Genomic DNA, 26,114 nt, shown 5'->3' with positions numbered 1-26,114 from the left:
GATTCACCATTAGGATTGATGGTGTTACGATGGTAGCAAACTGATTAATTAGGAGAGCTTAGGCCGTGTGCAAACACGATCAGATTTCATCGAATTAGTATGTGATCTTGGTCACCTGAAGATCGTATGCGCACGCACCATCAGAAATCGCGTGATAAGGAGTCTTGAGGAGCCAGAAAGCTCCTAGGGGCCCCCTTTATTGTTCAGTATATAGTCAGAGTAGTTTCATAGTTTAGGAGCTTCGTGCTCAACTTAGTTATCAATTAGTTTACCTACATTCTACTTGATCTAGTAACGACTTCACTTCCAAGTGAAGACCAGTGATAAAGCCTTAACCCACAACTACCAACCAGACGAAACCTTAGGCAGCCGCTGCCTCCAGTACAGTATCGTTACAGGGACGATTAGCATGAAGGTCTATATAACCAAGATGGATTTCCTTTGTATAGAGCTTCGTGCTCAAGATCAGTCATTTAGCATACTCTACTATTAGTTACGAATTGCATTATTGTCATTACTTTAAGTCCCTGCTTGACGCCTAGTTATAAACCACCTCGAGAGCCTAGAGCACTTCCACGTGATCTAGACGGCAAACTTCGTAACATAGTTATTATTTTATTTCCAATTGAATATTTTGTTAAAAAGAATGACCTTACACAGGGAATAGTGGGAAGCTGATAGGGCAGAACTGAGGTAATATTGGTCTTGTATGTTAATCACTCTTCTAAGTTCTACGGAAGTGCGAAGCTCGGGATGCGATGATTCAACACCTGTACGTGGTGCATCCTACGAACCTGTAATTTTTCTTACAGAGCCAAGATTGAATCAGGCTGAAGCTGGGCAAAGGTCGTGCTTTAAAAAGGAGCGGTACTGGGAGTGAAGGTATCGTGAATTTGGCCCGGAACAGAGGACTATCAGTCGAACGGAGATGAAAACTACCCGACAATCAACGAAACAACGACGGATTTCGAAGCGGAACCACCTTTACGAATCTGCAGTGGGATGCAGAGCCTGAGAATTGCTTTAAGGAGCATTTCAAAGCGGACTGCCTTTACGAATCTGTGTGGGAGCAGAGCCTGAGAAGGAAAGCGTTGTGCCGGTGATTGACAGGGCACCTCTGGGGCGCTAGCGTGCAGAATTTTCACGACTCAACAATGCGTACAATCTGCGGGTATACCGGATTGGAAGTTTACAGGTGGTTAAGGGGAGTAATCGAGAATGTATAAAGGTTGTGGTAGAGTCTTATTGAGGCCAACGGAGGTATGGGTGGATTAGGGATGGAGGGACGCTTTTGGCACTTTGCTCTACGAATGTACAAGAGCGGTATTATGGCGGCAGAGGAACTCTCGAACGAGGGGGATGCTTTTAGCAAGATTCACTCTTCTGCGAAGCATTCGGCAGACATCACGGCAGCGGATGAGCTCTGGCAGAAGCTACCTTATGAGACACATATCCGATACGTTCTCAACCCTCCGCATTATCGATTACAAACTATACATTGGGGGAATGGACTTTGCAGGCTGTGCTTTGGTTAGTGAGCTGGAAACGTTGTATTTTTAGTTGCCTGGCTAGGGGTTAAGACACAGCAAAGCTTGCAAGATACGGTCGGCCTTGTTGTGCAGGAGAGATCCGGCAAGGTAACGCGAAACGGTGCACAAGCCGCGGGGCGTAGCGTATAATGGCAGCGACAGTGACACTGTCTATACGGCTCGAGAGGACGGATGCGCGTATCGGTCTACAATAGGGTACAAGGCAGCTGGCAATGGAGATACCGGGTAGGCTTAGGGAGCAAACAGGATAATAGGTGTAGAAAGGTTGTTTTTGCCTGGGGGCAACCTTCTCAAAGGATATTGAGACTGACATCTTGTATCTGGGAAAGCATGGTAAGAATTGGTTACTCTTACTTATATTTGTAGTCTCACTGGATATATTATAAAAGACTCATAGATTTGCAAATATAATATTATCACTGCAGCCATCACCACTACAAGGAGCGGCAATTTTATACTAACCACTAACAGCCCTTTCAATGCACAATTCCTGATGGAAAAGAAGGAAATCTGGGACAAAATCCTTGATGCCGAAAGAATACAAATCGATAAACCCTGGCATAAAGTCATCATTCACAAAATCCCAATTCAGGAATTCTCAGGTCTGAAAGGTATGGACCTAATCAAAGAGGAAGTCAATACCTTCAATCCAGGGCTCAGTATTATGGGTACTCCTTACTGGCTTACCAATGCCTCCAAGAGAGCCAAACAACAAGATGGAGCAATAGTCATTGCATTTGCTACACAAAAAGAAGCAGATATAGCTATCCAGAAAAGGCTATATATTGCAGGCATTAGTGTTAGAGTAGAAAGATTCTATCCATCTACTCCTTCATCCCAATGCAACAGATGCCAGGGATTCGGCCATAACGAATCATACTGCAAAAAACCTCCAGCTTGCGGACTTTGCAGTAATAATCATGCTACAGTCGGTCATTTCTGTATAATCTGCCAAGCAAAAGGCAAACCATGTCAACATCTAAGTGTCAAATGTGTTAATTGTAAAGGAGAACACAAAGCCAACTCGAAAGTATGCGAAGTATATCTATCAACCATCAAGAAATCCAACTAATGCTGTACAACAATACTCGCATTCTTCAAATCAATCTAAACAAGAGCCCTCAAGCAACCGAAAGTGCTCTCCAACTTGCTTTAGAACTCAAAATTGATCTCATAGTCATTCAAGAACCCTGGATCCTCTCGAATCCTGAGAAAGACTTCTCCTCAACCAGATCTATTGCCCACTCTAGCTTCTCTCAACTCCTCCCAAATAATCCTTCGAACCTGCGTCCCCGAACTATGATCTACATTTCAAAAGGATTCAAACCGCTAGTAGCCCTAGCTCCCAACTCCCCTAATGATCCAGATATTCAAATCATTGATATCACTCAAGGAAAACATACAATACAACTCATCAATATCTACAATGAAGCGGACCAAGCCAAAGAAAAAGGCCACACCATCGAAAGATGCCTTTACAATACCCCTCTTACTCATCACACCATCCTCGTAGGAGATTTCAACTCCCATCACCCTTGGTGGGACCCCTTCTCTAACAAAAGCTCAAATGCCGACCTACTCGCCGAATGGTTTGAGGATCACAATCTCATTCTATTTAACGAACCAGGCACGAGCACCTTTTATCGAACAAATATGACAAATCCAAGTGTCTTAGACCTTACTTTAGCCACAGATTCAGTATCTCCCTATATCACTGATTGGCAAGTCCTCCCGGATCTTGGATCAGATCACTTAAGCATTCTCTTTGAAGTAAAGGGCACTTTATCCCGTACAACGAATATAGCTCAGCCAGCAAGATTCAATACAAAACTTGCGGATTGGGAAAAATTCGCGAATACCCTCAAATCGAAAATATCGATATCAACCACCTTAAATTCGAGTGAATACCTTAATATCGCTACCTCAGAATCCAACTCTCTTGATTCCCTTCTCGACAAGAGCCAATACATACAAGTATTGGATGAAGCTGCAAAAGAATTCACCCGAATAATCACTTATTCGGCTGAAACCAGTATACCGAGAATCAAGTCCACAAAAAGAGCTAAACCCTGGTGGTCCCCAGAGCTGAAAGCCCTTCGAAAACGACTCTCTAATGCATTTGAGAACGCCAAGATTTACCCGGAAGACGATATGTTCAAGAAAATCTACCAGTCAGCCAGGAATCATTACTTCCAAGCTATTAAAACAGCAAAGAAAAACCATTGGAATGAGTTCCTTGAAAAAGAGGATACCCAATCCATATTCAAGGCAATGTCATACACAAAAGATATACAAACCGAACGAATCCCGAATATTCGATCCAATCCCTCTAAACTAGAAAATTCTTTCGAGGGAAAATGCTCTGCATTTAGATCGACCCTATTTCCTCCTCCTCCATTCACCCCACCGCCCAATTGGGAAAGCTATAAACAATCTAAGAAATGGGAATGGCCTGATCTCACAGAGAGCGAACTCCTAAACGCGTGCTCTGCAAAAATCAAAGGAAAGACCCCTGGCCCCGATGGGATCACTCAAGATATCATTATTCAAGCGTACAAAGCAATACCAAAAGCATTCTTCACCCTCTTCAGTCATCTTATCAACCTTGGTTACCATCCTTCTTGCTGGAAACAAGCCACTGGAGCGATACTCAAGAAACCTTCAAAACCAGACTACTCGGCCCCAAAAGCTTATAGAGTTATCGCCCTACTAAATTGCCTTGGCAAAATAAGTGAAAGAATTCTAGCTCAAAGGCTTAGCTACTTAGCGGAGACTACGCAATTACTTCATTACTCTCAAATGGGTGGAAGACAAAAGAAATCAGCCATCGATACAGCAATCTTACTCACTACCGAAATCGAAAGAAATTCAAGATCCAAGAAGAAAACCTCAACTCTCTTCCTGGATGTTAAAGGCGCCTTTGATCATGTATCTATGAACAAATTATTAGATATCTGCAAGAATCTAAACCTCCCAACCAGCCTAATCGCCTGGATCTCATCTTTTTTGAAGGAAAGGCTACTCAAGCTCTCATTCGATGGCCAAATTGAAACCTTCAAACCGATCAATACCGGGATCCCCCAAGGTAGCCCTATTTCGCCAATCCTCTTCTTAATTTATATTCGAGATCTATTCTCAGCAAATTCGATCAAATATCTCTCATATATAGATGATATAGCTTTAACAACATTTTCAACATCCTGGAAAAAGAACATCATCTCCCTCGAAAGAGCAACTAAACAGATATATGCTCTGGGCAAAGAAAATGCTATTCAATTTGATCTAGCGAAGACGGAGCTAATACACTTCTCTACATCCAAAGATACGAAGACAGCCTCAATCAAGCTTCCGAACGAGGAGATAATTCAACCCTCAACACTAGTCAGATGGCTAGGCATATGGTTCGACCCTGGCCTCAGTTTCAAACAACATGTCACAATCCGAGCTACCCAGGCTAAAACCTCATTCTACCGAATGGCTAGACTTGCTAATTCTGAAAAAGGCCTTAGTCCCAAGGCAATGAGACAGCTCTATATGGCATGCGTCACCAGCATAGCTGACTACGGTTCAATTTTATGGTGGAAAGGGCAAAACCAATTCAAGAAAATCCTTCAATCCTTGCAAAACCTCGCCCTTCGAAAAATCCTAGGAGTATTCAAAACCTCACCAATAAAACCAATGGAAATAGAAGCCGCATTGTGCCCTCCAGAAGTACGGCTAAATGCTGGAATCAAACAATACGCATTTAGATTATTGAAAATCTCGCCTTCTCATCCTGTCAATTTAGTAGCTACAAAGCTGGCTACAGAAAAGGAGAATCAAGATGTAGTTGCAACCCCTCAAAGAAAGCAATTAAAACCTACTCAACTCGAAAAGATCAAAAATTCAATTCAGAAAGACTTCGATCCTCTCACTTTGGAAGGAATCCATCATTTCTACTTTCCTCCTTGGAAGAAAGAAGTTCCATATAAAGTCAATATCAGCAAATTAGGAAAAGAAGAAGCTGCGATGATTCACAATCTGGCTTTCAAATATAGGTGCAAAAATACCATTACAATATACACCGATGCCTCATCCACTTTAGAGGGAATAGGGATTGGAATCGGGATAGCGGTTATCTTACCAAATGGCCGAATTTCTCATCAAGAGACTATCAATATAGGCGTGAATCAGCTTGTCTATAATGGGGAGCTCCTAGGAGTTACTAAAGCGATCGAATACGCAAATTCAATAGCCCAACCAGGAAACAAGTTCAAGATATACTCAGATAATCAAGCAGGATTATTCCGGTTGAAAACCCCCTCCGATTTACCTGGTCAATCATGTCAAATCAAAGCTATAAAAGCTGCGGAAGCTATTCAAAATAAAGGAGCCGAAATCTCTCTCAATTGGGTCCCTGGACATACATCTGTACAAGGAAATGAGCTAGCTGATTCTCTTGCAAAAGAGGCGACCAAAATACCATCCTCATCTCACGAAACCAGTTATGCCTCCATTGGAATGGATATAAAAAGAATGAAATCAGAGAACTGGATAACCATCCTTAACACTAACAACTTTCATCAACCATCGTCAACATATTCAAGAAACTACCCCTGGAAGATCAGCTCAAAAATCAGAATTCCAGGAAACATCAAAAGAAGCACAATCTGTGCTCTGTTCCAACTCAAAATTGGACACGGATACTTCAAATCTTATTTGAAACGATTCGGTATCTCCTCTAATGACAATTGTAGATGTGGGGGAAAGGAATCTCCTGATCATCTTCTGCTCAGTTGTCCTTTATATAAAATGGCAAGGAAAACCCTCAATAAGGATAACCCCACAGTCCGACCTACCATGAAATATCTGCTTCACACTAAAGCAGGAATCATCAAGACCCTCGAATTTATCGAGGCGACGAGAATAGCCACCAGATCATGGCATCTCAATAGAATGCATGAAGAAGAAGAGGAAGAAGGCGGAGAAGAAGGGGGTGGACCGGAAGATTGTGATTGAATTGATCAATTATGGCCAATCTGGTCAATTTAGTCAATTTGGTCAATTTGGTCAATTTGGTCATTTTGGTCAATTTGGTCAATTTGGTCAACTTGGTCAATTTGGTCAATTTGGTCAATTTGGTCAATTTGGTCAACTTGGTCAACTTGGTCAATTTGGTCAATTTGAGCAATCACCCCAATGTCAAATTTCATTACATTTCATTTGTTATTCCTCTTACTTGAATACGAGAGTATCTGTAAGGCGGGCTTGGTTCCCTAGTATTAGTTTTCACTTCCCCCATTCAAACTTTAGAAGATTGAGGCTTTCAATCTCCCCAACCTGTATTAGCTACGGTCGAATAAGGCCAGCCACCCTCCATTTACTATTGTTAGAAGCCTACAAAGCTCCTAGCCGTCTTAGATAGTCATAGACTCAGTGTAGACGTTAATTTAATCAATCAATCAATCAATCGAAGTGCGAAGCTCTCCTACAGAGAGCTTCTCAATCTAGTCCTAATAGGACTAGTGCCCTGTGCACGTGCTACGCAGGAACCATTCACTTTAACAGTTTTAAACTTATATATAAATTGTACACGAAACGAAAATTGAAATTTCAATAATTAATATCTCGACCAATAAAATTGCGAAAAATCAGAAATTTTCAAGATTTACTAATTTATATAACTCAAATCTATAATTCAAATTTTATGAAATTCTAATAATTGATTGTGGAATTATTAATAGCTGAAAATAACGATTTTTGGTGTAAAAAGATGACCAGAATTAGGGGTGACCGGAAAATAAGGTACTAGACTTATAGTAAGTTGGAGTTTGGTTTGTACTTATGGAGAAAGGTATTTTTGGTAGTGGCGATAGGTTGCCAGTGGGCTGAGACAGGATATGTTTTAAGGGGATTATTGTTTTTGTAGGCTTGATGTAGTTTTAGTTTGATTTTGTTGATAATTGAAAATTGATATGTTTTGGATAAGTTTAATTAGATTTAGATAGCTGGTACCTTTTTAGCACAGCCAAATAAGTAGTAGTGGTTTGCTATCCAGCTCGTCGATCGCACCTTCTAGGGCATTTGCAAAAGCTACGGGATGAGCTGGTAATGCTTATGTTGTTGTAGGGATCTTTTGGGAATTTATTTTCGATGTTTGATATGACAGGTTTGTAAACTAACCTACTGAGTTTTCGGCTATTAAGGATTCGATGTTCTTTCCTGGAGATATGGGATTTCACTGGGCTTTTTGTATAGCATTCAATCATTGTAAACTCTGGAATATAGTAGAGTAAGTATTATCTCTAAAAACACATGAGTATTGGCAGATGTTTCTTTCTGTGAGCTGAAAGTTTTAATGTTGGTTATCAAGTCTGATTCAACCTCACTCTTCTTTCCTTAGATCTAACCTCCGCTCGTACACAGTTTACTAAGGATCATGATTATTAAACCACCTGAGTTAAAAGCCATCAATACCGTTAGAATATCGAGTGACTAAAATCCTCATTAAATCAACCGTTGAAACCGGCGTTGAATTATGGAGCAGCAAAGCAGGTGTATATACCATACCCCCTGTCATTCACGATTCGAAACTAGCTCAGACTTCATAACGATACGTGCTTTAAAATGCATCCTTTCACACTCGCATAGTAATTTCTTTTCGAACTAAGATCTTACTTTTGTTGCAAGTCGCTGGTGTTGTATTCATCCGACTACAAGTACACGGCTCGTTGTTGAGTAATCACTGTAGTGGAGCCCCACTATTCCGCCCATTTTTTCATCATAATCCCGTTCATTATGATTATTTTCTATAGGACTTCGGGTTTTGCATATTAGGAGTGGGATTCCGGTATTTTGAAGAATGCCGGTCAAATTTCACATTTCCAATACGAAAACTGCGGGAAAAATCTCGTTTAACTGTTTCCACGAGTCTATTATGTAATTACTAGTAATTTTTCTTAAAAAAATAACAAATCGAGATTGAAAATTGAAACTCAGCATGTAGATTCTATTCAATCTTATCGTCGAATATTAATATGAGGATTTTGTTTCATATTAGATTTTATTAACTAAACATTTTAGACCGGTATAGCGGAGATTTACTATAGATAGGTAGCGAGTGCAAATACACCTCGCTTCGGAATCAGTAATCACCTCCGCACATATCCACTAAGTAACTTAAGGTTTTGCATCGAGAAGGGCAAATGAAGATGAGTAATCGATTTCTTGAAATAGTGTACAGATTACCCATAAATATTCGGAGAATATGGACAACCTTATCATGCTCTAGACAAGTAATGGTGCGAGGTGTTTAATGGAGAGACACAGGTATAAAAGAGAATGGCGATGTACTGTCTCAGTTCTCAGAATGCCATGATTTCATTGACATCTTAAGAATGATTTCCTCTCTTCTTTTCACGTGTTCGAACTTTCTTTTCGCAGGACTTAACACTCTCCCAATATCTCCAATAACACAGCCGGAAAACCAGTCCTCCATAATTGAATACAATGAAAATTTCAAGGCAACTTTTGGGCCGTCACCTCAGCCATTCAAGATATCAGTCGATCCAGAATTCATCGAACAAACCACATTAAAAGCGTCTTTGACACGATACACAACTGATATCAACCAACCTGATTTCACCGATGGTCCTCCTCGCCACAATATTACCACAATCCGCGATTATTGGGTGAATAACTACTCTTGGCTCTCTATCCAAGACCAGATCAACAAAAACTTTAGCCAATACACCACAACCGTCTATGCAGACGGTAACTACACCTACCCTATCCCTCTTCATTTCGTGCACCACAAATCTCCCCGACCAGATGCAATCCCACTACTTTTTATCCACGGCTGGCCGGGCTCATTCCTCGAAGTCAGCAAAATGATAAATCATCTCACAAACCCTTCAAATACATCAATCCCCGCTTTCCACGTCGTGGCACCCAGTCTTCCAGGCTATGGATTCTCTCCCGCTCCACAGTATCCCGGTCTAGGACTACGAGAAACAGGACAAGCATTCAATAACCTCATGAACCAACAACTTGGTTACTCAAAATATGTAATTCAAGGAGGTGATTTTGGCGCTTTCACACTCCGCTATATGGCCGGCCAGTTTCCTTCTAGCGTAGTATCCTCACTTTCGAATTTCTTTATCGTGCCTCCGAATTCTACGGATCTGGAACGCTATGCAAAGGGGACGACGAGCGAGGAGGAGAACTTGAATATTGGAAGACTTGATATGTATAATAATTATTATGCGGGGTATAGAGATATTCAACAAACAAGACCGGAACAACTTGCTATTGCAATGACGGATAGTCCGGTGGGATTTGCTGCGTGGATTTATGATTTTATGTTTATGCATGTGGATGGGTATGTATGGACGCTGGAGGAAATTATTACCTGGACTATGATGTATTATATTCCAGGTCCTTATGCAGGAATGAGGATGTATAAGGAACTTGCGAAGGTAAGAAAATGCATATTGAATAGGTTCTCGGTGGATATAAGGACTAATAGCTATAATATAGGCTGGTACATGGTTGAATGAAGGATTCCTGCGAATTGGCAACCCAGTCGGCGTTATTGGGTTTCCCCAAGATTTGGGATATAAAACGGTACCTATGCATCACTCAAAATATCCTTAATTTTTCCACATCACTAACCTATCGCTAGCCGACTTCCTGGCTCCAACGATGGGCAAATGTCACTTATGAAGTTAATCATTCGAGAGGTGGTCATTTTGCAGCACATGAAGTTCCAGATTTGCTTCTGGAAAATATTCGAACTTTTTGGGGTGATAGTTCGCTTTCGAATGTGGATCAATTTAAGGAGCAGCTTGAGCTTGAGCTGTAGATTATGTGTGGATGAGTGGTGAGAGGGGTGTTGATGAGGATTTGAGCAAGAGTCGTTGTGATTGATATATCAATACAATTTTATGGTAGCTACATGTAGATAAAATATTATTTCTCTTTTGAATTTTTATCTTAGTGATTAGCAACACTTGATTTCAGTGTTATGCGGGTGAGCATATATAAATTCAGAAGTGTGAATAGCTTACCACGGAATAGGTTTCAAATAATAGGTATAAACTTTTGGATGGAATCAAGGCTGGTGAATCTTCCACACAAAAGTGAAAGTGAATCGGTCTAGCAAAAATTGGCAGTTAATATTCTATAGGTGAATAAAAAAGCCACGTATTCAAAATATGTGAATACGAACCTCTTCCCGAAAAATTGATGAAAAATTGTGAATGTAAACAAAGACATAGGAAAGGTAGCAGCTGGATTATTTCCTAATAAAAACAGCTAAAATCGGAGGAATCTTACTCCCTTGGAGACGACTCGGATATTGATTACTCTTTCCTACTTCTCATCTAATTAGATCTAGTGACTCTTGCCCTCTTTCTGGTTTTTTACAACAACAGACTCATAGCACTCATTACGACGAATAATGTCCATCCACCAAGAACCATTCTACTACCCGCTGCAGGAACATTCTTGACGTCTTCACTCCCACTAGATATGTTTTTCGCTCTCAAACAACTCAAGTTGGAAAAGCTTACTCCAGTTCCTTGAAAATCCGGGTTCGGACTTTGCATTATCAGCATTGGCCATATTTGGGTGACTGCCTTTTCGTAAAAGGTTAAATCGGTGGAATCGTGGGGATTGCTGGACTTGTACATCCAGGCTGACCCATCAGTTTTATTTGATATGACGTCTGTTTTGGATTAGTGACCTACTAAAATTCGATGAGCCATTGGGAAATACATACTTGCAGTAATGAATTCACCACCTATTGATCCTTCACAATTCTTTGGTACGATGTCAAGCAGAGAGATACCTCCACAGGGACCAGTGCTATTATTATTTGTAGCTGATTGCCTCGCAAATAAGATCGCCCTATTGAAATCCGATATGCATTCTTTGCTATACAACTTCGTGCAATCTCCTGGGTCATTTTGGCCTTTGACCGTCACATGTCTTGGTAGGTCTGAGAATAGAATCATGCATGTTTCCCATGAGGAATTGGGGGGAAAAATATTATTTTTTGTATCGAATGAGATTACTGTATTCGTCACAGTTTGGTTGCCAGTCCATGGAACTTCGGTGACATTGATTCTTGTATCCCAGCTCACTATCTGATCTGTAGAGGGAGCCAAAGACGTATTGACGCCATATAAATGGCCGCTTCCGGTAGCGTTAGGGGATTGATTATATTTTTTAAAGTAGGAGGCATTTTGCCAAGGCCCTGGTCCATCTCCAATAGTTGCTAGTACATCAGATTGAGCAGAGGCAAAAGATACAAGAAACGCAGTTATGAACGGCAGGTGTAAATACATTTTGAATGTTGTTGATGGAACTACATCGTGATTTTGGGAATTGTAGGTTCTTTATATCTAGACAGTTATCTTCACCCTTGTACACAAGCATAAACAGTAATACATGCTTACTTTCCTTGCAAATGATGTCATTCAAACCTCTTTTGGCATGCAGTCGGTAATGTTATCCGAAGCTTCTTCCTTCCTCCCTCGTGGCAGGTCGATAATAAGCAAGGCTCAAAATACTAGTCCGTAAAACGGTCTTGATCGACATCAGTATGGGTTCAAAGGATTCAGCAGTACAATGATCCACACTCGTATCTCGGTTAGTACTACAACGGACTTGGCCGAGCTTATCTTTGACCCGAAAACAAATCATACTGTGTTGCGGGAGCGGCTCGCGGATGTGGAGAAGCAGTGATGTGGCACAGGGAATGCAATCACGTTTTAAAACGTGGTTTTTCTTGACTAGGCAGCGATAGATAGATATGATAGGCAGATGAAGGAGGCTGATATAAGTTATTATATGCATCGGATGGTAAAGCGAGTCAGACATGAAGAGGAGGACGAGCTGATATATACAACAGCTTCAAATGATTTTTGTTGTCTCGGAACTTTGATTCTCCGATCCCGACATCACATTCTTCTAACCCACACCACACACAACACTTCCTTCCTTTCCTTACGGCGAGCTTTTGTTCATCAGCGGCATCCCGTCAATAAGACATCGGGAACTAGATCATCTTTTGACACCGTCATTAGAAAGAATTTCGATTCCAGACTCTGTTAGATCTCCTACTTCTTTCAAATGTTGCCGAAGCTCAACACAAACGCGAGTCGGCCCGCCAAAATTAACCTTGTGATCAGCAAACATATCATTCTCTTCTCGAAACACAATATCTGCCATTTTATTCAAATCTGATGACCTCTCCAAATTATACTCTAGAGAAATACAAACTACACTAAGCGCCACATCATTTTGTGAATGATTTCCCCGGTTAAATGCTTGTTTCATACCCCACAGTCTTGGAAGGTGTTCCTGAGTGGGAATCTAGACGGGGCAATCTATGACCATAAACATGGACCGCATAGTTTCAGATTTAGGGATGCATGATGCATATGTTGCGTGTAACGTTTGTTTTGTTGACGTTCTCTTAAGTGTCGAAATCGTCAAATTTGACTATGTAGCCAATAGAAGTTTTTCTTTCCATCAGGCTAGGACCACATGGTGAAATCTCTCCGACCGCTTAGCTCACAAATGTAATTTATAGCAACAGCGAGTACCCCTCGGGATGTATTGTTAAGTGCTGAAGATACACATGATACACCTGTTGCTTCTGGTTCGCATCTTCCCCTTTCTCATGATTAGGTGAAATATCTGGTCTCCTTGAAGGTCAGTGGTTGTACCCAATTCCATCTAATCATATGAATATTCCCAAAAAATTTCATATGGGAAATTACTTCCATCCTTTCTTCCTAATATTGAATCTTGCCATATTTGAGATTCCCCGCGTTTGTTCATCTTAGCGAGAATGCCAAGTACAAATATACAGTATGATGGAACTTCTTAATTGATACGTTGCTTTGTTCAAAGATTGTACTTTTCTTCAACATATCATCTAGTAGCTAGTAGGTAGTATAGATTATAGTACATATGATCTTTCATCTCGCTAATTAGTAAATTAGCATATTTGCTGGGGAAGTAGGTCGTCTGCTATTAGTTATTCAATTAGATATTCACGCCGCCGCGTATGTTTCTCAAAAGTCAATATAATATCACATCCAATAGCAGCAGAGCGTGCAAAGATCATTGCTTTCTGTGCAACGTCTTGAGGTGAAAGTGAATAACTCGCACTGTTCCCGTGGTCAATTTCAACAATCACCTAGGAAAGTAGGAATATCTGTTCCAGTAGATTATCAACACTATCTGCAAAGGAAGTCTGAATTATAAAAGTAACGACTTCTGTCCTTCCCATCCTTCTATTTTACTTCCATTTCTACAGAAACCACACTTTTCTAACAATTAGACCTCACAAACAACTTACTCTTCCCACCTCTTCACTTCCAGTAGTTCGCGATACTGATAACTATGATGTTATCTACTAAAGCCTTCTGGAAGGCTGTTTTGTTAATATTCTCTGCAACTTTTGCTGTTGCAGCTCCAACATCTTATGATGTAGTTTCTATTGAAGAAAGACAGTCTTATGATAGACTCGTCTTTTGTCATTTCATGGCAAGTAAAGTTTGAAATTTCAATGCAATATTTCTTTGCCAGTCCGACGCCGTCTTTCATCTCATTCATCTACTAACATTCTATCAAGATTGGTATTGTAGGTGAACGCGTTGGTCCCCAGGATTACGATGGCGATATGCAGCGTGCGAAATCTCTCGGAATCGATGCCTTTGCTTTGAACATTGGAGTTGACCCATACACCGACACACAACTTGGCTTTGCATATCAATCTGCCGCAAATAATGGGATGAAGGTTTTTATATCATTCGACTTTAACTGGTGGAACCCATCTAGTCAAGCAACGCAGATTGGACAAATGATTGCAAAATATGCAGCTTTACCTGCTCAACTATTTGTTGATGGCAAAGCATTTGCATCATCATTCGCTGGTGACCAACTTGATATCACGGCTCTAAGAGCTGGTGCGGGCATTCCAATTTTCTTTGCGCCTAACTTTCACCCGGAGATGGGAACAAACTTCAGCACAATTGATGGTGCTTTGAATTGGCTGGTTAGTAGTTCTTCTTTTTCAACCAGACCAAAACTAAAAGTCTTTTTAGGGATGGCCCAACGATGGAAACAACAAAGCACCTACTCCAGGCCACAATGTCACTGTCGAAGAAGGTGATACCGCCTACATTAAGGCACTGGCCGGCAAGCCATATATCGCACGTATGTATTCGGAGTTCAAATTAAACATAGAAACTAACGATATATTTTAGCTGTTTCTCCTTGGTTCAGCACTCATTTCGGGCCTGTAAGTCCTATCCCTTCTATTCTTATGATGAATTGACTTAACAATCTCAAAGGAAGTTCCATACAGCAAAAACTGGATCTTTCCATCTGATCTTTTATGGTTTGAGCGTTGGAATGAAATATTGACCCTTGGACCCCAATATATTGAGATTGTTACCTGGAATGACTATGGCGAATCTCACTATATTGGTCCCCTGGATTCTTTACATTTCGATGATGGAAATTCAAAATGGGTCAACGATATGTAAGTACTCTACACTAAATATAAGAGGCTAGGAGCTGACATGAAAAGGCCTCACGATGGTTGGTTAGACATGGCGAAACCATTCATCGCTGCTTATCATGCTGGCGCTTCATCTCCGAACAGCTACATTGATTCAGATCAGCTCATATATTGGTATCGACCAAATCTCCGCACTCTTGACTGCGATGCTACAGATACTACAATGGTACCAGCTAGTAATAGCAGTGGTAATTACTTTCAAGGTCGACCAAATGGATGGGAAGATATGCAGGACTCGGTATTTGTTGTCGCTATGCTCACAGCTCCTGGAATAGTCACAGTAATGTCCGGCGACAACGTTCAACAATTCAATGCACCAGCCGGAGCTTCAGCATACCAAGTTGATATGCGAGTTGGCAAACAGCAATTCTTCCTTCAACGTGGCACTCAAATTTTACTTGAAGCTGTTAGTCTCCATGACGTCACAGATGTGTGCATCTGCGGCATTTACAACTTTAACGCATATGTTGGGACAGTACCAGATGGACGTTCTGATCCACTTCTTCACGATGGTTTAGCTTCCCTTACCGCTGGACTCCATGTTAGCACTTGTAGCGCAACTCCATCATTGCCAACTGCTCCCATCAAACCCACTACCACCCCACCAGGAGGAGGAACCGTGGTTCCGTCAACTACTACCAAACCTCCAACTACCACCCCGCCAGTAACCACTCCACCTACGACTACGAAGCCGACCACAACTACTACAACCAAGTAGGTCTTTCCCTTCTATGGCCACGCAAAATCTAACATAGTAATACCAGGACAACTTCTACGACATCATCTGTGCCATCCGGTACATGTGTAGCAGGAACTGGACCTGGAAACTATGTCGGCCTATGTTCATTCTCTTGTAATTTAGGTTACTGTCCCGCCCCATGCACATGCTCTAGCTATGCGGCTACCGGAAACGTCGCTCCTCCGGTAACAAACACGCCTGGCTATCCCCTCGCAGGCGAGGATCCCGCTACTTACTCAGGTCTTTGCGATTTCACATGTAACCACGGCTATTGTCCTCCAACCGCCTGCACATATAATCCTAACGGCTCTCCTATTTCATCTTCATCTTCATCTTCATCCTCACTTCCATCTTCATCCCCAACTTCCACACCTCCTTCCACAACAACAAGTAAACCCACCATCATTTCCACAACCACAATCAGCACAACCACAAGCTCACCTTTTCCATCCGGAACCACATACTGCGTCGCAGGCACCGGACCAGGAAATTACATCGGCCTCTGCAATTTCTCCTGCAAATACAATTATTGTCCTCCTGGTCCCTGTACATGTACCACTTATGCAAATACATCTATTCCCGCACCGCCAGCTAGTAGTCCTTCTGGAAAACCATTACAAGGTGAGGATGATAGCTATTTGGGACTTTGTGCTTTTGCTTGTAGTCATGGGTATTGTCCTGGGACTGCTTGTGCTATGGGTTAGATAGAGGGATGGGGATGGTTTGGGTGTTACTTGTGGGATTTTATGGTAGCGTTTTTAAGTGATGGAGTGTGGTTTACTAATTAGTCGATTGATGGGAATGAGGGGGATTTCCTTGATTTGATATCATTTGTAATGGTGATAGTTCCGTTGGAAGTAGGGTGTAATGAGATAGAGATACTGAGTAATTGAATTCATTTAAGCCGTTTACTGCTAGTCTTTGTTACTTTATGTATGTTAAAGGAGGCTGGTGTGTGGGTAAATCGGCACTTGAGGTATATCAAAATTCAGTAGAATCTTAGATTTTCCAACGTCTTTAAGTATTGATCCGTGCAATTTTTATTCCACTAGAGCATGTGCAGTGTAACGAGGGCAATTAACACTAGCGATGTATTTTCCACAGGGAATTTGATATTGGAGTATACAAAATATTACCAATGTGCAAGAAGATAATGAGAAATGGGAATAACTTGCAGTATGGGTCATTGTGACCTTATATCGATTTATGATCTGGAGAAAGAAATGAAAGTTCTCTTGGATAGAGATAAGTATGACAATAAAGGCTTTTTTTCTCTTGTTTTAGTTGTTTTAATTAAGGTGGTGAGAAATATTTTGTCACTATTTAGGGCCTGTTTGGTAGCCGAAAAATTTCTGATATATGTAATATTTAAAGAGTAGTATTTGTGTGACGGAAACCCCTGCTTTCCTCCCACTCTTATTATATAAGAAGCCTCAGGTACATTAACCATATCCACGCATGATACGATTACTCGGGATTAGTATACGATTTAGGTGACCTGAGGATCAGATCCGGACAAGTACTAGGTATCAATGGTTATCGGTAAAGTAAGATCATTAGAGGGATAAATATGATTTCTTTTTGCCTAGCCATTGCGGCTAGACCATTCATTTGTATACATAGAGAGTAGCTATCCCCATGTTACGCCGGGTAACAAGAAAACGCTCACGTGCTACCAATATCATGTGACTGGCTCAGTGAGGATCAGCAAGCTCAGTACTGAGCCATACTGATCCTACTGATCAGCTAGAACACGAAGGTCTATATAATCAAGATGGATTTCCTTTGTATAGAGCTTCGTGCTCAAGATCAATCATTTAGTATACTCTACTATTAGTTACGAATTGCATTATTGTCATTACTTTAAGTCCCTGCTTGACGCCTAGTTATAAACCACCTCGAGAGCCTAGAGCACTTCCACGTGATCTAGACGGCAAACCTCGTAACATACTCCCCTTCCATTCCTACAGAGAACCCCAGAAGTTAATGCCTAGTACATTTCCCCCTCATATGACATCCCTGAACACTATTAAACCAAAGCTCCAATCACTTTCCACTCTTGTTCTCGGGCCACCGATCCAAAACCGCTTCCTCTCCCTTCAAGGTAAAACTCCATTCATCCTTCCCATCAACATCAACTACCACCTTATAATCCCCTGGATACAAAACCAAATCCCCTTTCTCATTGCCCCTCGCCAAACTTGCAAGATTCAATTTTAATTGTGCGGTGGAACTCGCGCCGCCTTTAATATCATGAAGTCTCGTGTATGCCACTAGAGATTTCTTAGGATATGGAGTTGGACCAAAGGAACCGGTGAGGAAGAGGAGAGCTACGTAATCGGATGTTGTGGTGCCGGTGTTTGAGATACTTATAGGGAGGGTGAGGAAGGGAGTTAGATCTTTGTGTGTTGATGTGTTGGAAGTGAGATGAGAGATTTCGAAGGTGTTGGATGAGGGAGGTGTAATTTTAGCGTTGAATGTGGTGTAATGTAATCCGAAACCGAAATCGAAGATAGAGGTTCCGTTGAACCATTTATAAGTTCTTCCGGGATTGTTTGCACCAGGGTGTAAATTCATATTGTTCATAGACACCTCGTTCACGTAATCGCTGGGATATTGGGTGATAGGTAGACGACCTGCTGGTGCGGTTTTCCCTGTTAGGATGTTGAAAATAGCGGTTCCCCCGTCTTGACCAGGGTAGCCGGCCCAGATAATGCCATTGACGCCTCGGTTTGTTAGGAGGGAGGAGGAATCTATCATGGTGCCCATTTGGGAAATAATGAGTGGAATAGAGAGATTAGCGAGTTGATTAACGAGAGAAATTTGACTGGAGGGCCATGCAATTGTTTTTCGGTCCTATCATCAACAAAGTTAGTCAAACTCATCTCGTCTACACTTTTTGCTCAATGTAATCTTACCTTTGCTTCAGCTTCGATAGAGTTATCAATTCCTCCAATATATATGATGACATCAGCTTTCTTTGCCGCAGCTATAGCTGCCGTGAACTCCGTGGTGTTTGTGGAATCTATATCTGCACCTTGAACATATGTAACATGGAAACCTGCATTTTGTGCTGCGATCAATGGAGAGTGCAAATAAGGAGCTTGACCATAATAATTTCCCTGCATCTGTGTTGTAGCATTTGCCCATGGTCCAATCAATGCCACATTTGTGATGTTCGAGGGTAATGGAAGTATTCCATCATTCTTGAGTAGGACAATACCATCTTCTGCCGCCTGGAGTGCAAGTTGTTCAGCACTAGGTGTAGAAACATCAGACCACCCAAGTTGGCGATAAGGTTGAATAGATGCGGGATCAAAATATCCGAGCCGGACAAGCGATGCGTATCTTCGAGTGAGTGATCGGTCAAGGGTAGATATGTTATATAGACTTTGATTGTATGCTGAGCCTAAGTAGGTTGGCCAGAAACCACCACAGTCAAGATCTGTTCCCGCGTTTAAGGCGTCTGCTGCTGCTTGCTCTGGAGTTGAAGTATAGTTGTGGGAGTCCCAGATGTTTTGTACGGCATCGCAGTCGCCTAAATGTATTAGCGCCTATAAATTTGTATGGGGAAAAAGAGCGTTGCTTACTAGTTACCCACTGATCTTCTTCCACCCAGCCCCAATGCTCTCTCAAAAGCGATTGCAATAACCAATCATCCGCGCAAGTCGGAACTCCATTGACTGCGTTATAACTGCACATAATGCTCTGAACATTTGAATCTCTAGCGCACTGCTGAAAAGATGGAAGATAATAATCTCTCAGATCTTGAGAATTAATAATAGCATCAAAAGCGTATCGCTGGATGCCACCGCCATTCTCGAGATCATATCCTGCGTAATGTTTGCAAGTTGCTACTCCTTTCTTATACGGTAAATCATCTAATCCACCTTGAAGTCCAGTCACTAAAGCATTGACGTAACTGGAGACGTGGAATGGGTCTTCACCAGGAGTTTCTTGCCCACGACCCCAGCGGGGATCTTTGTAGGGATTGATGTTGGGTGTCCAGAAATTGAGACCATAACGATTGGCATTGCTAAAAGCTCTCGCTTCCGTCGAAATTTGAGAGGCTACATCGTGGATCAATGCGTCGTCAAACGCAGCGCCCATTAGAATCGGTTGAGGAAAGGATGTTGCATAAGAGTAATTCGAGCCAGCTGCGGCAAAATGAGTTCCATAAGCTATGCCATGGAGAGCTTCATTCCACCTGATAACTTCTTTTAGCAACATAATTTGCAGTTTACTAGTAGGCTTACCATTGGTATGCTGGAAGACCTATCCTTGGAACGCCAGGGCTTGTGTTTCCTGTATTGTTGATTTTCTCGGCTAGAGTAAATAATGATACTAGCTACAAGATATCAATAACAAGCGTGGTAACAAGTTAAAAAGACCAACTTACAGCTGTCGCTCTTGTATAAGGATCAGCAGTCGTATCACAGACTGTATTGTTGGCCAGCTGTTAATCATTCATTAGTAAAAGCACATTCAAGGGCGTAGTCCGATGGAACCGAGATACTCACAGGACCATTTACACAATCGGGAAACTTTGCCGCAATAGCGCCAGTGATACCAATGGTACCGAGTATATTTAAACTCTTCATTATAAAAGCAATAATATCATATGGAGTAAAAGGAAGTAAGTTAATCAATTTTTAGAGGTATGACACTTTCACGATGTCTATCGAGACAAGAAAAGTATATATACTCACAATCCACTCAAATCAGAATGACATGATTCGAAGATAATCTTGATTCTCATAATCTACTTAACTTAGTATGACATGTTTTGAAACTTCCATTGATCGACAGCGGAGAGTGAGGAGAACAACGCTTTTAGGCTGAAGTCAACTACCGCTGCATATCGTGTTGCATTGGTGCAAGTACTATTTTTGCTCTCATTCTTTATAATTTGCTTCAGAAAATGAGGTGTTGCATACGAGGTGCGGGGAGGAATCTGCATTATGATGATCAATTCGGCATCTTGAGTCGGAAGACGCGGAAATGAATCTCGTACGTGGGGATATTACCTACGATCGGCAATGAACATATTTTGCCGGCGGCCGCCGGATATGCGCTGCAAAAGAATCAGTTTGAGCAACTGAAAGCTCCAGCATTAGCAAAAGAATAAGGAAGTCTCTGTAGTCTTGATCGAATAGGTCATGAAGTCAATGGTTGGGCAGCACTGAGAAAAAAAAGATTTCAAACGTTTCGCATTATCTGAACATGGTAAAATATTTCCCAGGATTTGTTCAGCAGCCCACGCAACAAAGATTATTTTCAGAAGATCTTATCCCACACCAATTTTACAAGATTCTTCTCTTCTTTCATGAGATCCGATGTCTCTTTCCATCGATATATGGAGTCTAGCTCAAAATCGAAGTCTATGCTCTCCAATGGAATGACTTTAGATTTAAGGACTAACTTGAAGAAGGCGTATAGTCCTGGGAGCCAATTGGTTATTATGCTTTTCTTTGCAAGATCTGGATCAAGCTTACCAATGAAAATTGCAACGTTGATATAATATGTTAAGAATTCAGAAGCTGTGAAGTTTCCAGGAAAGAACACAGCAAATCCTAAAGGGTCCGTTAGCACGAGACAATCTTTCTTCAGATAGTTAATCGTACCGGAGAAGAAGACGATTAGAAATACCATGAATCCTGTGATCCATGCTACGTAAGGCTGGAATGGACTTTTGTAGGGTAATTCTACGATATCGTTAGTGATTGGAGAATTAGGACCGCCGAAAATTCTCATACCATCACGAGAGATACCCCGTTTCTTCAGAGCATAGAAGAATCTGAGATAGGTAACTTCGATGACAGCCCATCCAATTAACCCAGCTACTGTGGTAATGTTTACAAACCACCCAAAGACAACCGATGCTTGGTTACTAACAACCATGTACACAAGAGGTGATGGGAGAACACTCAAACCTACAGCATACCACGGGGTTCCAAATCGATTACACTTCATGAAAATCTTTGGAGCATGGCCATCGGCACTTAAACCATAAAGTGTGCGAGATGCAAGAAATATACAAGCGGATCCACTACTGATAGCAGATGTGCAGACAACAGCGTTGATGAGGGAAGGAAGGACCTTAATTCCAGCCGCTTTGAAAGCGATAACAAAAGGAGACGAGGCAGCTGTTCCGGTGGAAACAGACAGAGCTTCACTGTCATACGGACTAGAAATTTTTAGCGGAATGGGACGACATCAAAGATTATGACTTACACTATCATTCCCACTATCAAGATACTCAATACATAGAAGAAAAAGACACGGAAAAATGTCTTCTTTGTGGCATCTGGAATTATCTTTCGGGGATTCGCAGTTTCTGTACCTGAAAGTGCTACCACTTGAACATTACCATAACTGAAGGCGGCACTGATCAGAGAGGACCAGAAAGCGAGGAACCTTCCAGTATTACCACTAACTAGATATTCGTTGAAAGCACCTGGAGATTTCCAATAAGTGAACCCAAGTCGTTCTCCTTGTGGTCCACCGCCAAGATCCACAACCAGTCCTGCAACAATGAGACCGATGATGAGAGCAATCTTCATGGAAGCAAAAATTACCTCGGACTAAGATCGTATGATTAGTTCAGTACGATGGATAGAGGTAGTCTAAAACTTACTTCACCATACATTCGAACACCGCAAAAATTGAGGCATACTATGACTGCCAGAAATACAGTTATCCAGACCGCTGGATTTGTGTTCGAATCCCAAAATTGGATAATTGTCGCAGCTGCACTCAGCTCAGCCGGCACTGAGATAGCCATTGTATACCCTAGCTCTTGTGAGACAAATGAATCATAGATGATGTTGTTTCAACGTACAGAAGTTCCACCCCGTTGCTGCTCCTAGAGCAGGCTCCACAAAAGCCGTAGCATGACGCACGAATCCACCAGTGACTGGCATGAATGCAGTGATCTCGCCGGTTGTGTACTATGTTGTGCGATCAGTCAACCGATTTCTCATGACTGAAGAGATTTTTAAAACTGACGCTAACTCCTGCAGTCACGAATCCCATTAAGATGTATGCAAGCCATGCACCAGCAGGACCCGCTCGCGCGATTGTGGTTCCCGAACTCAAAAAAAGACCCGTCCCCTTGTTTACACTTTCAGTTCTTCATTTCTTCATTTCTGCTCGGGATCCCTTACAATCATACCAGCAATCGCTATCATATTTATATGACGTCCCTTCATATCCCGTTTGAGTTTCTGCCCAGCAGGTATATCCTCAGTTGAGCCCATCTCGGTATCAACATCAGTCGTAGGACTAGAGAATACTTCAGACTTCATGATCGATGATTTTGGATCTACTGATCCAGTTGAACTCGAACTCATGAGTAGAAGCTAATTGATGAGCTACCCTTAATAAATCGTTGCAATATTAAGGACAAATATTCTGATGTCAAGGGGGCTTTCTTCGACATGATATATGTTTCAAGGGTTTAAGAACGTTCATTGAGCTCAGATAGCGCACATTGAAACCGGTATGGTCATAGTACGTTAATAATCTACAAGTATCTTGCAGTTGATGCATCGCGAAGATAAGCAGGATGTAAGGATCGGCGTTCAAAAGTGATAAGCAAAATATCGGGGATTATTAAGACCCTGATGGGGCGATGGCACTAATAATTCAGGGGTGTTTTAGCGCCTTCGGTGTTCAAAATGATAAGCTATTTCCCCGCCAAGATTTATCGATAACCTTCAAACGTGCCTGTCTTCATCATGAGTTATGTAAAGACGAGCGGCAAGATGCGGAAAGAGAATAGATGAATGGGAAGTCTAAATACTGAAAAATCAGACGCTTCGGTTGGTGCAAAATGAGAACTTTTACTTTCAATCCAAATGAAGACTCTTAACGATCAATCAATCAATTCCTCCTTCATTGCACCACATTTCGGCAATATGGGAACCGAAAGCTATAGTGTGAAGTCTCCGGCGAAGGCTGCTCATGTCAATATGATGACAGATTGTATAATCGCAAACATGCCAGCTGAAGGTCTAAGGTCGATACTTCGGGGCCTCTTAGGAGAAAACCCTTCTAATACAGCTGCTCTCACGAAACTGGCATCGAAATATCTCGCAAACACACGGTCATCGTCTATACCGGAATTATTTACCACATCTGAAGGATCACCAAAGCCAACCATAGATTTTCAGCGGATACAAAGCAGATACAGGTGTCTGATGGGTTGTGGATTTGGATTTGAAAGTGTGGACCTTCTCACGAGCGTCATACAACAAATACAAAGGTTGGAGTGGGATGAAAAAACCGATGAAGGGGAAGTTTTTCTAGATTTTCTCGCAAAAATTGATGGGGATATTGTGCAATCGACGACGGCGGTACATAAATCACTTCTTACCAGTTCTGGAACACGTCAAATGACCACCAAGGATTCTCAAACCATTGCAGCACTGCGAGGAGCACTTTACACCTGCAAAGGGATCGGAGTTAGTCGCGGGCAAGATTTTCCTTTTGAGCGTGGCTTATGCTGTCTTGAAAAATTGGTTGAAGGAACAGGAAACGAAGGTCAATCTCGGAAAAAGAACAAAGTCCCTCTAACAGACGGATTTCGTTCCTCCAAAAGCACACTAGAATCATTCCAACTGGGATCAGCTGAAGTACCCAGAATGTTCATGGGGCTATGGCAGTTCTCCAGTCCTGCTTGGGGAAGTGCTTCTAGATCGAAAATTGATCATCATTTTAGGAAGCACGTCGATTCTGGATTAATCGCATATGATATGGCTGATCATTATGGTGATGCTGAAGTCACATTCGTGAGTGAACATGCTATCAGTGTAAGTTAGCTTGCTAATAGAGCTTTAGGGAGAATTTCGCTCTGTACAAGAGGATTCTGAAAAAATATACTGTGCTACGAAATGGGCAGTCTTTGAACCTATCAGAGTAACGAAAGAAACAGTGGACGCGAACATATCTGAGCGTCTCGCCGCGATCAATTCTACGACCGTGGAATTACTCCAATTTCACTGGCAAGACGTACGTGACATCTAGCTTTCACAGCGTAAAGGGATATTAACAAGCAGTGTAGTATAACGACCCTCAATACGTGGAAGCAGCAAGGTTAATAGACGAGCATCCCAACGTCCAAAATTTGGGCCTCTGCAATTTCGACACAGATCGCATGTGCGAAATTCTGGAGGCCGGCATAAAGGCAGTTTCAAACCAAGTCCAGTTCTCTCTAATAGACTTGCGACCCGCTTTCAAGATGGCAGAAAGTTGTAGAAAACACAACGTCAAACTCCTCACTTATGGTTCATTGTGCGGAGGATTTTTAGCAGATAAATGGGTCGAAAAACCTGCTCCTAACCTATTCGACGAGAACATGACCCCAAGCCATCGCAAATACTTCGAAATGATCACCATATGGGGAGGGTGGATACTTTTTCAAGAACTACTTGATGTTCTCGCATTAATTGGCTCCAAGCACAACGTCTCTGTTTCAAGTGTGGCGATTAGGTGGGTCCTAGATCACGATTATGTTGGAGCTGTGATAATCGGCGCAAGAATGGGAATCAGCGAGCATATTGATGAGAATCTAAAAGCCTTTTCTTTCACGCTCGGCGTGGAGGATAGAGAAGCTATACAAAGTGTGTTGAATAAATCAAGAGCAAAGGATGTTTTCGAGGCCATGGGTGATTGTGGGGCAGAATATAGACAATAATCTGAGAACGATAATTATTTGCAGATAAAACCTTCAAAGGATAACATTACAAAGTATATAAATGGGCACACTTTAGTAACGTGTAATAATGTGATGTCACGTGTTGAACCTTATTATTGTCTTCGCCAATGCGAACGCTAAACTTCCTAAATCGGAGCACCCTCCTTCATTCCATTTCCGGGCCTCCCAGCATCGAAATAGTTGATTTCTTTTGCCTAATCGGTATCAATCTAAGAGACACGGATTCATCAGAATTCTTGAACGCACACATGTGTGTGGCCATGTTGCTTATACCAAGACCGGCACTTAGGTGCAGGCAAGCATGAACCAGCGTCCGAAAGTGGGATACGGCCAACCCAGGTGCCTGATAGGCTATCTATCTATCTTCCCCGGAGATTCATCTAGATTAGGACATTTCGTCCTGATTATCGAAATCTGATCGATATGTATTTGATAAGGTTGGCATCACATTTGTGGCTGGAATGAAATGTCACCAGAGAAATCTTCTGAAAATAATGCCTTCACCACAGCCTATGAATACAGTCCATT

General features: G+C 41.8%; 8 protein-coding genes across 8 annotated transcripts; 4 read left to right on the top strand and 4 right to left on the bottom strand.

Moving 5' to 3' along the window:
* Positions 1–1,440: 1,440 nt before the first annotated feature.
* On the top strand, positions 1,441–6,548 carry SS1G_01498 (hypothetical protein; the record flags this gene model as incomplete). The annotated part of the gene is made up of 4 exons (XM_001597254.1): positions 1,441–1,550; positions 2,022–2,491; positions 2,728–4,635; positions 4,873–6,548. The coding sequence occupies 4 exons, from the start codon at positions 1,441–1,443 to the stop codon at positions 6,546–6,548; spliced, it is 4,164 nt and encodes a 1,387-aa protein (XP_001597304.1).
* Positions 6,549–8,886: 2,338 nt separating this feature from the next.
* SS1G_01497 (hypothetical protein) lies at positions 8,887–9,027 on the bottom strand (the record flags this gene model as incomplete). The annotated part of the gene is made up of 1 exon (XM_001597253.1): positions 8,887–9,027. The coding sequence occupies one exon, from the start codon at positions 9,025–9,027 to the stop codon at positions 8,887–8,889; it is 141 nt and encodes a 46-aa protein (XP_001597303.1).
* A 391-nt stretch (positions 9,028–9,418) lies between these two features.
* SS1G_01496 (hypothetical protein) lies at positions 9,419–10,673 on the top strand (the record flags this gene model as incomplete). The annotated part of the gene is made up of 4 exons (XM_001597252.1): positions 9,419–10,006; positions 10,068–10,154; positions 10,213–10,388; positions 10,622–10,673. 4 exons carry the CDS (start codon positions 9,419–9,421, stop codon positions 10,671–10,673), a joined length of 903 nt encoding a protein of 300 aa, XP_001597302.1.
* A 278-nt stretch (positions 10,674–10,951) lies between these two features.
* SS1G_01495 (predicted protein) lies at positions 10,952–11,878 on the bottom strand (the record flags this gene model as incomplete). Its single annotated transcript, XM_001597251.1, has 2 exons — positions 10,952–11,256; positions 11,311–11,878. The coding sequence occupies 2 exons, from the start codon at positions 11,876–11,878 to the stop codon at positions 10,952–10,954; spliced, it is 873 nt and encodes a 290-aa protein (XP_001597301.1).
* A 1,058-nt stretch (positions 11,879–12,936) lies between these two features.
* On the top strand, positions 12,937–16,572 carry SS1G_01494 (hypothetical protein; the record flags this gene model as incomplete). Its single annotated transcript, XM_001597250.1, has 8 exons — positions 12,937–12,990; positions 13,544–13,606; positions 14,179–14,601; positions 14,651–14,762; positions 14,813–14,847; positions 14,900–15,090; positions 15,139–15,843; positions 15,894–16,572. 8 exons carry the CDS (start codon positions 12,937–12,939, stop codon positions 16,570–16,572), a joined length of 2,262 nt encoding a protein of 753 aa, XP_001597300.1.
* Positions 16,573–17,914: 1,342 nt separating this feature from the next.
* On the bottom strand, positions 17,915–20,469 carry SS1G_01493 (hypothetical protein; the record flags this gene model as incomplete). The annotated part of the gene is made up of 6 exons (XM_001597249.1): positions 17,915–18,724; positions 18,787–19,406; positions 19,459–20,075; positions 20,125–20,216; positions 20,268–20,324; positions 20,389–20,469. The coding sequence occupies 6 exons, from the start codon at positions 20,467–20,469 to the stop codon at positions 17,915–17,917; spliced, it is 2,277 nt and encodes a 758-aa protein (XP_001597299.1).
* Positions 20,470–21,145: 676 nt separating this feature from the next.
* On the bottom strand, positions 21,146–23,127 carry SS1G_01492 (hypothetical protein; the record flags this gene model as incomplete). Its single annotated transcript, XM_001597248.1, has 6 exons — positions 21,146–21,441; positions 21,493–22,055; positions 22,103–22,452; positions 22,506–22,543; positions 22,710–22,818; positions 23,035–23,127. 6 exons carry the CDS (start codon positions 23,125–23,127, stop codon positions 21,146–21,148), a joined length of 1,449 nt encoding a protein of 482 aa, XP_001597298.1.
* Positions 23,128–23,727: 600 nt separating this feature from the next.
* SS1G_01491 (hypothetical protein) lies at positions 23,728–25,565 on the top strand (the record flags this gene model as incomplete). Its single annotated transcript, XM_001597247.1, has 2 exons — positions 23,728–24,681; positions 24,933–25,565. 2 exons carry the CDS (start codon positions 23,728–23,730, stop codon positions 25,563–25,565), a joined length of 1,587 nt encoding a protein of 528 aa, XP_001597297.1.
* Positions 25,566–26,114: the final 549 nt, after the last annotated feature.

Source organism: Sclerotinia sclerotiorum, genomic scaffold, assembly GCF_000146945.2.
Source record: "Sclerotinia sclerotiorum 1980 UF-70 scaffold_2 genomic scaffold, whole genome shotgun sequence".
NCBI lineage: Eukaryota > Fungi > Ascomycota > Leotiomycetes > Helotiales > Sclerotiniaceae > Sclerotinia > Sclerotinia sclerotiorum.
The sequence above is the reverse complement of the archived record's forward strand: the minus strand, read 5'-3'. Positions and strand labels throughout refer to the sequence as shown.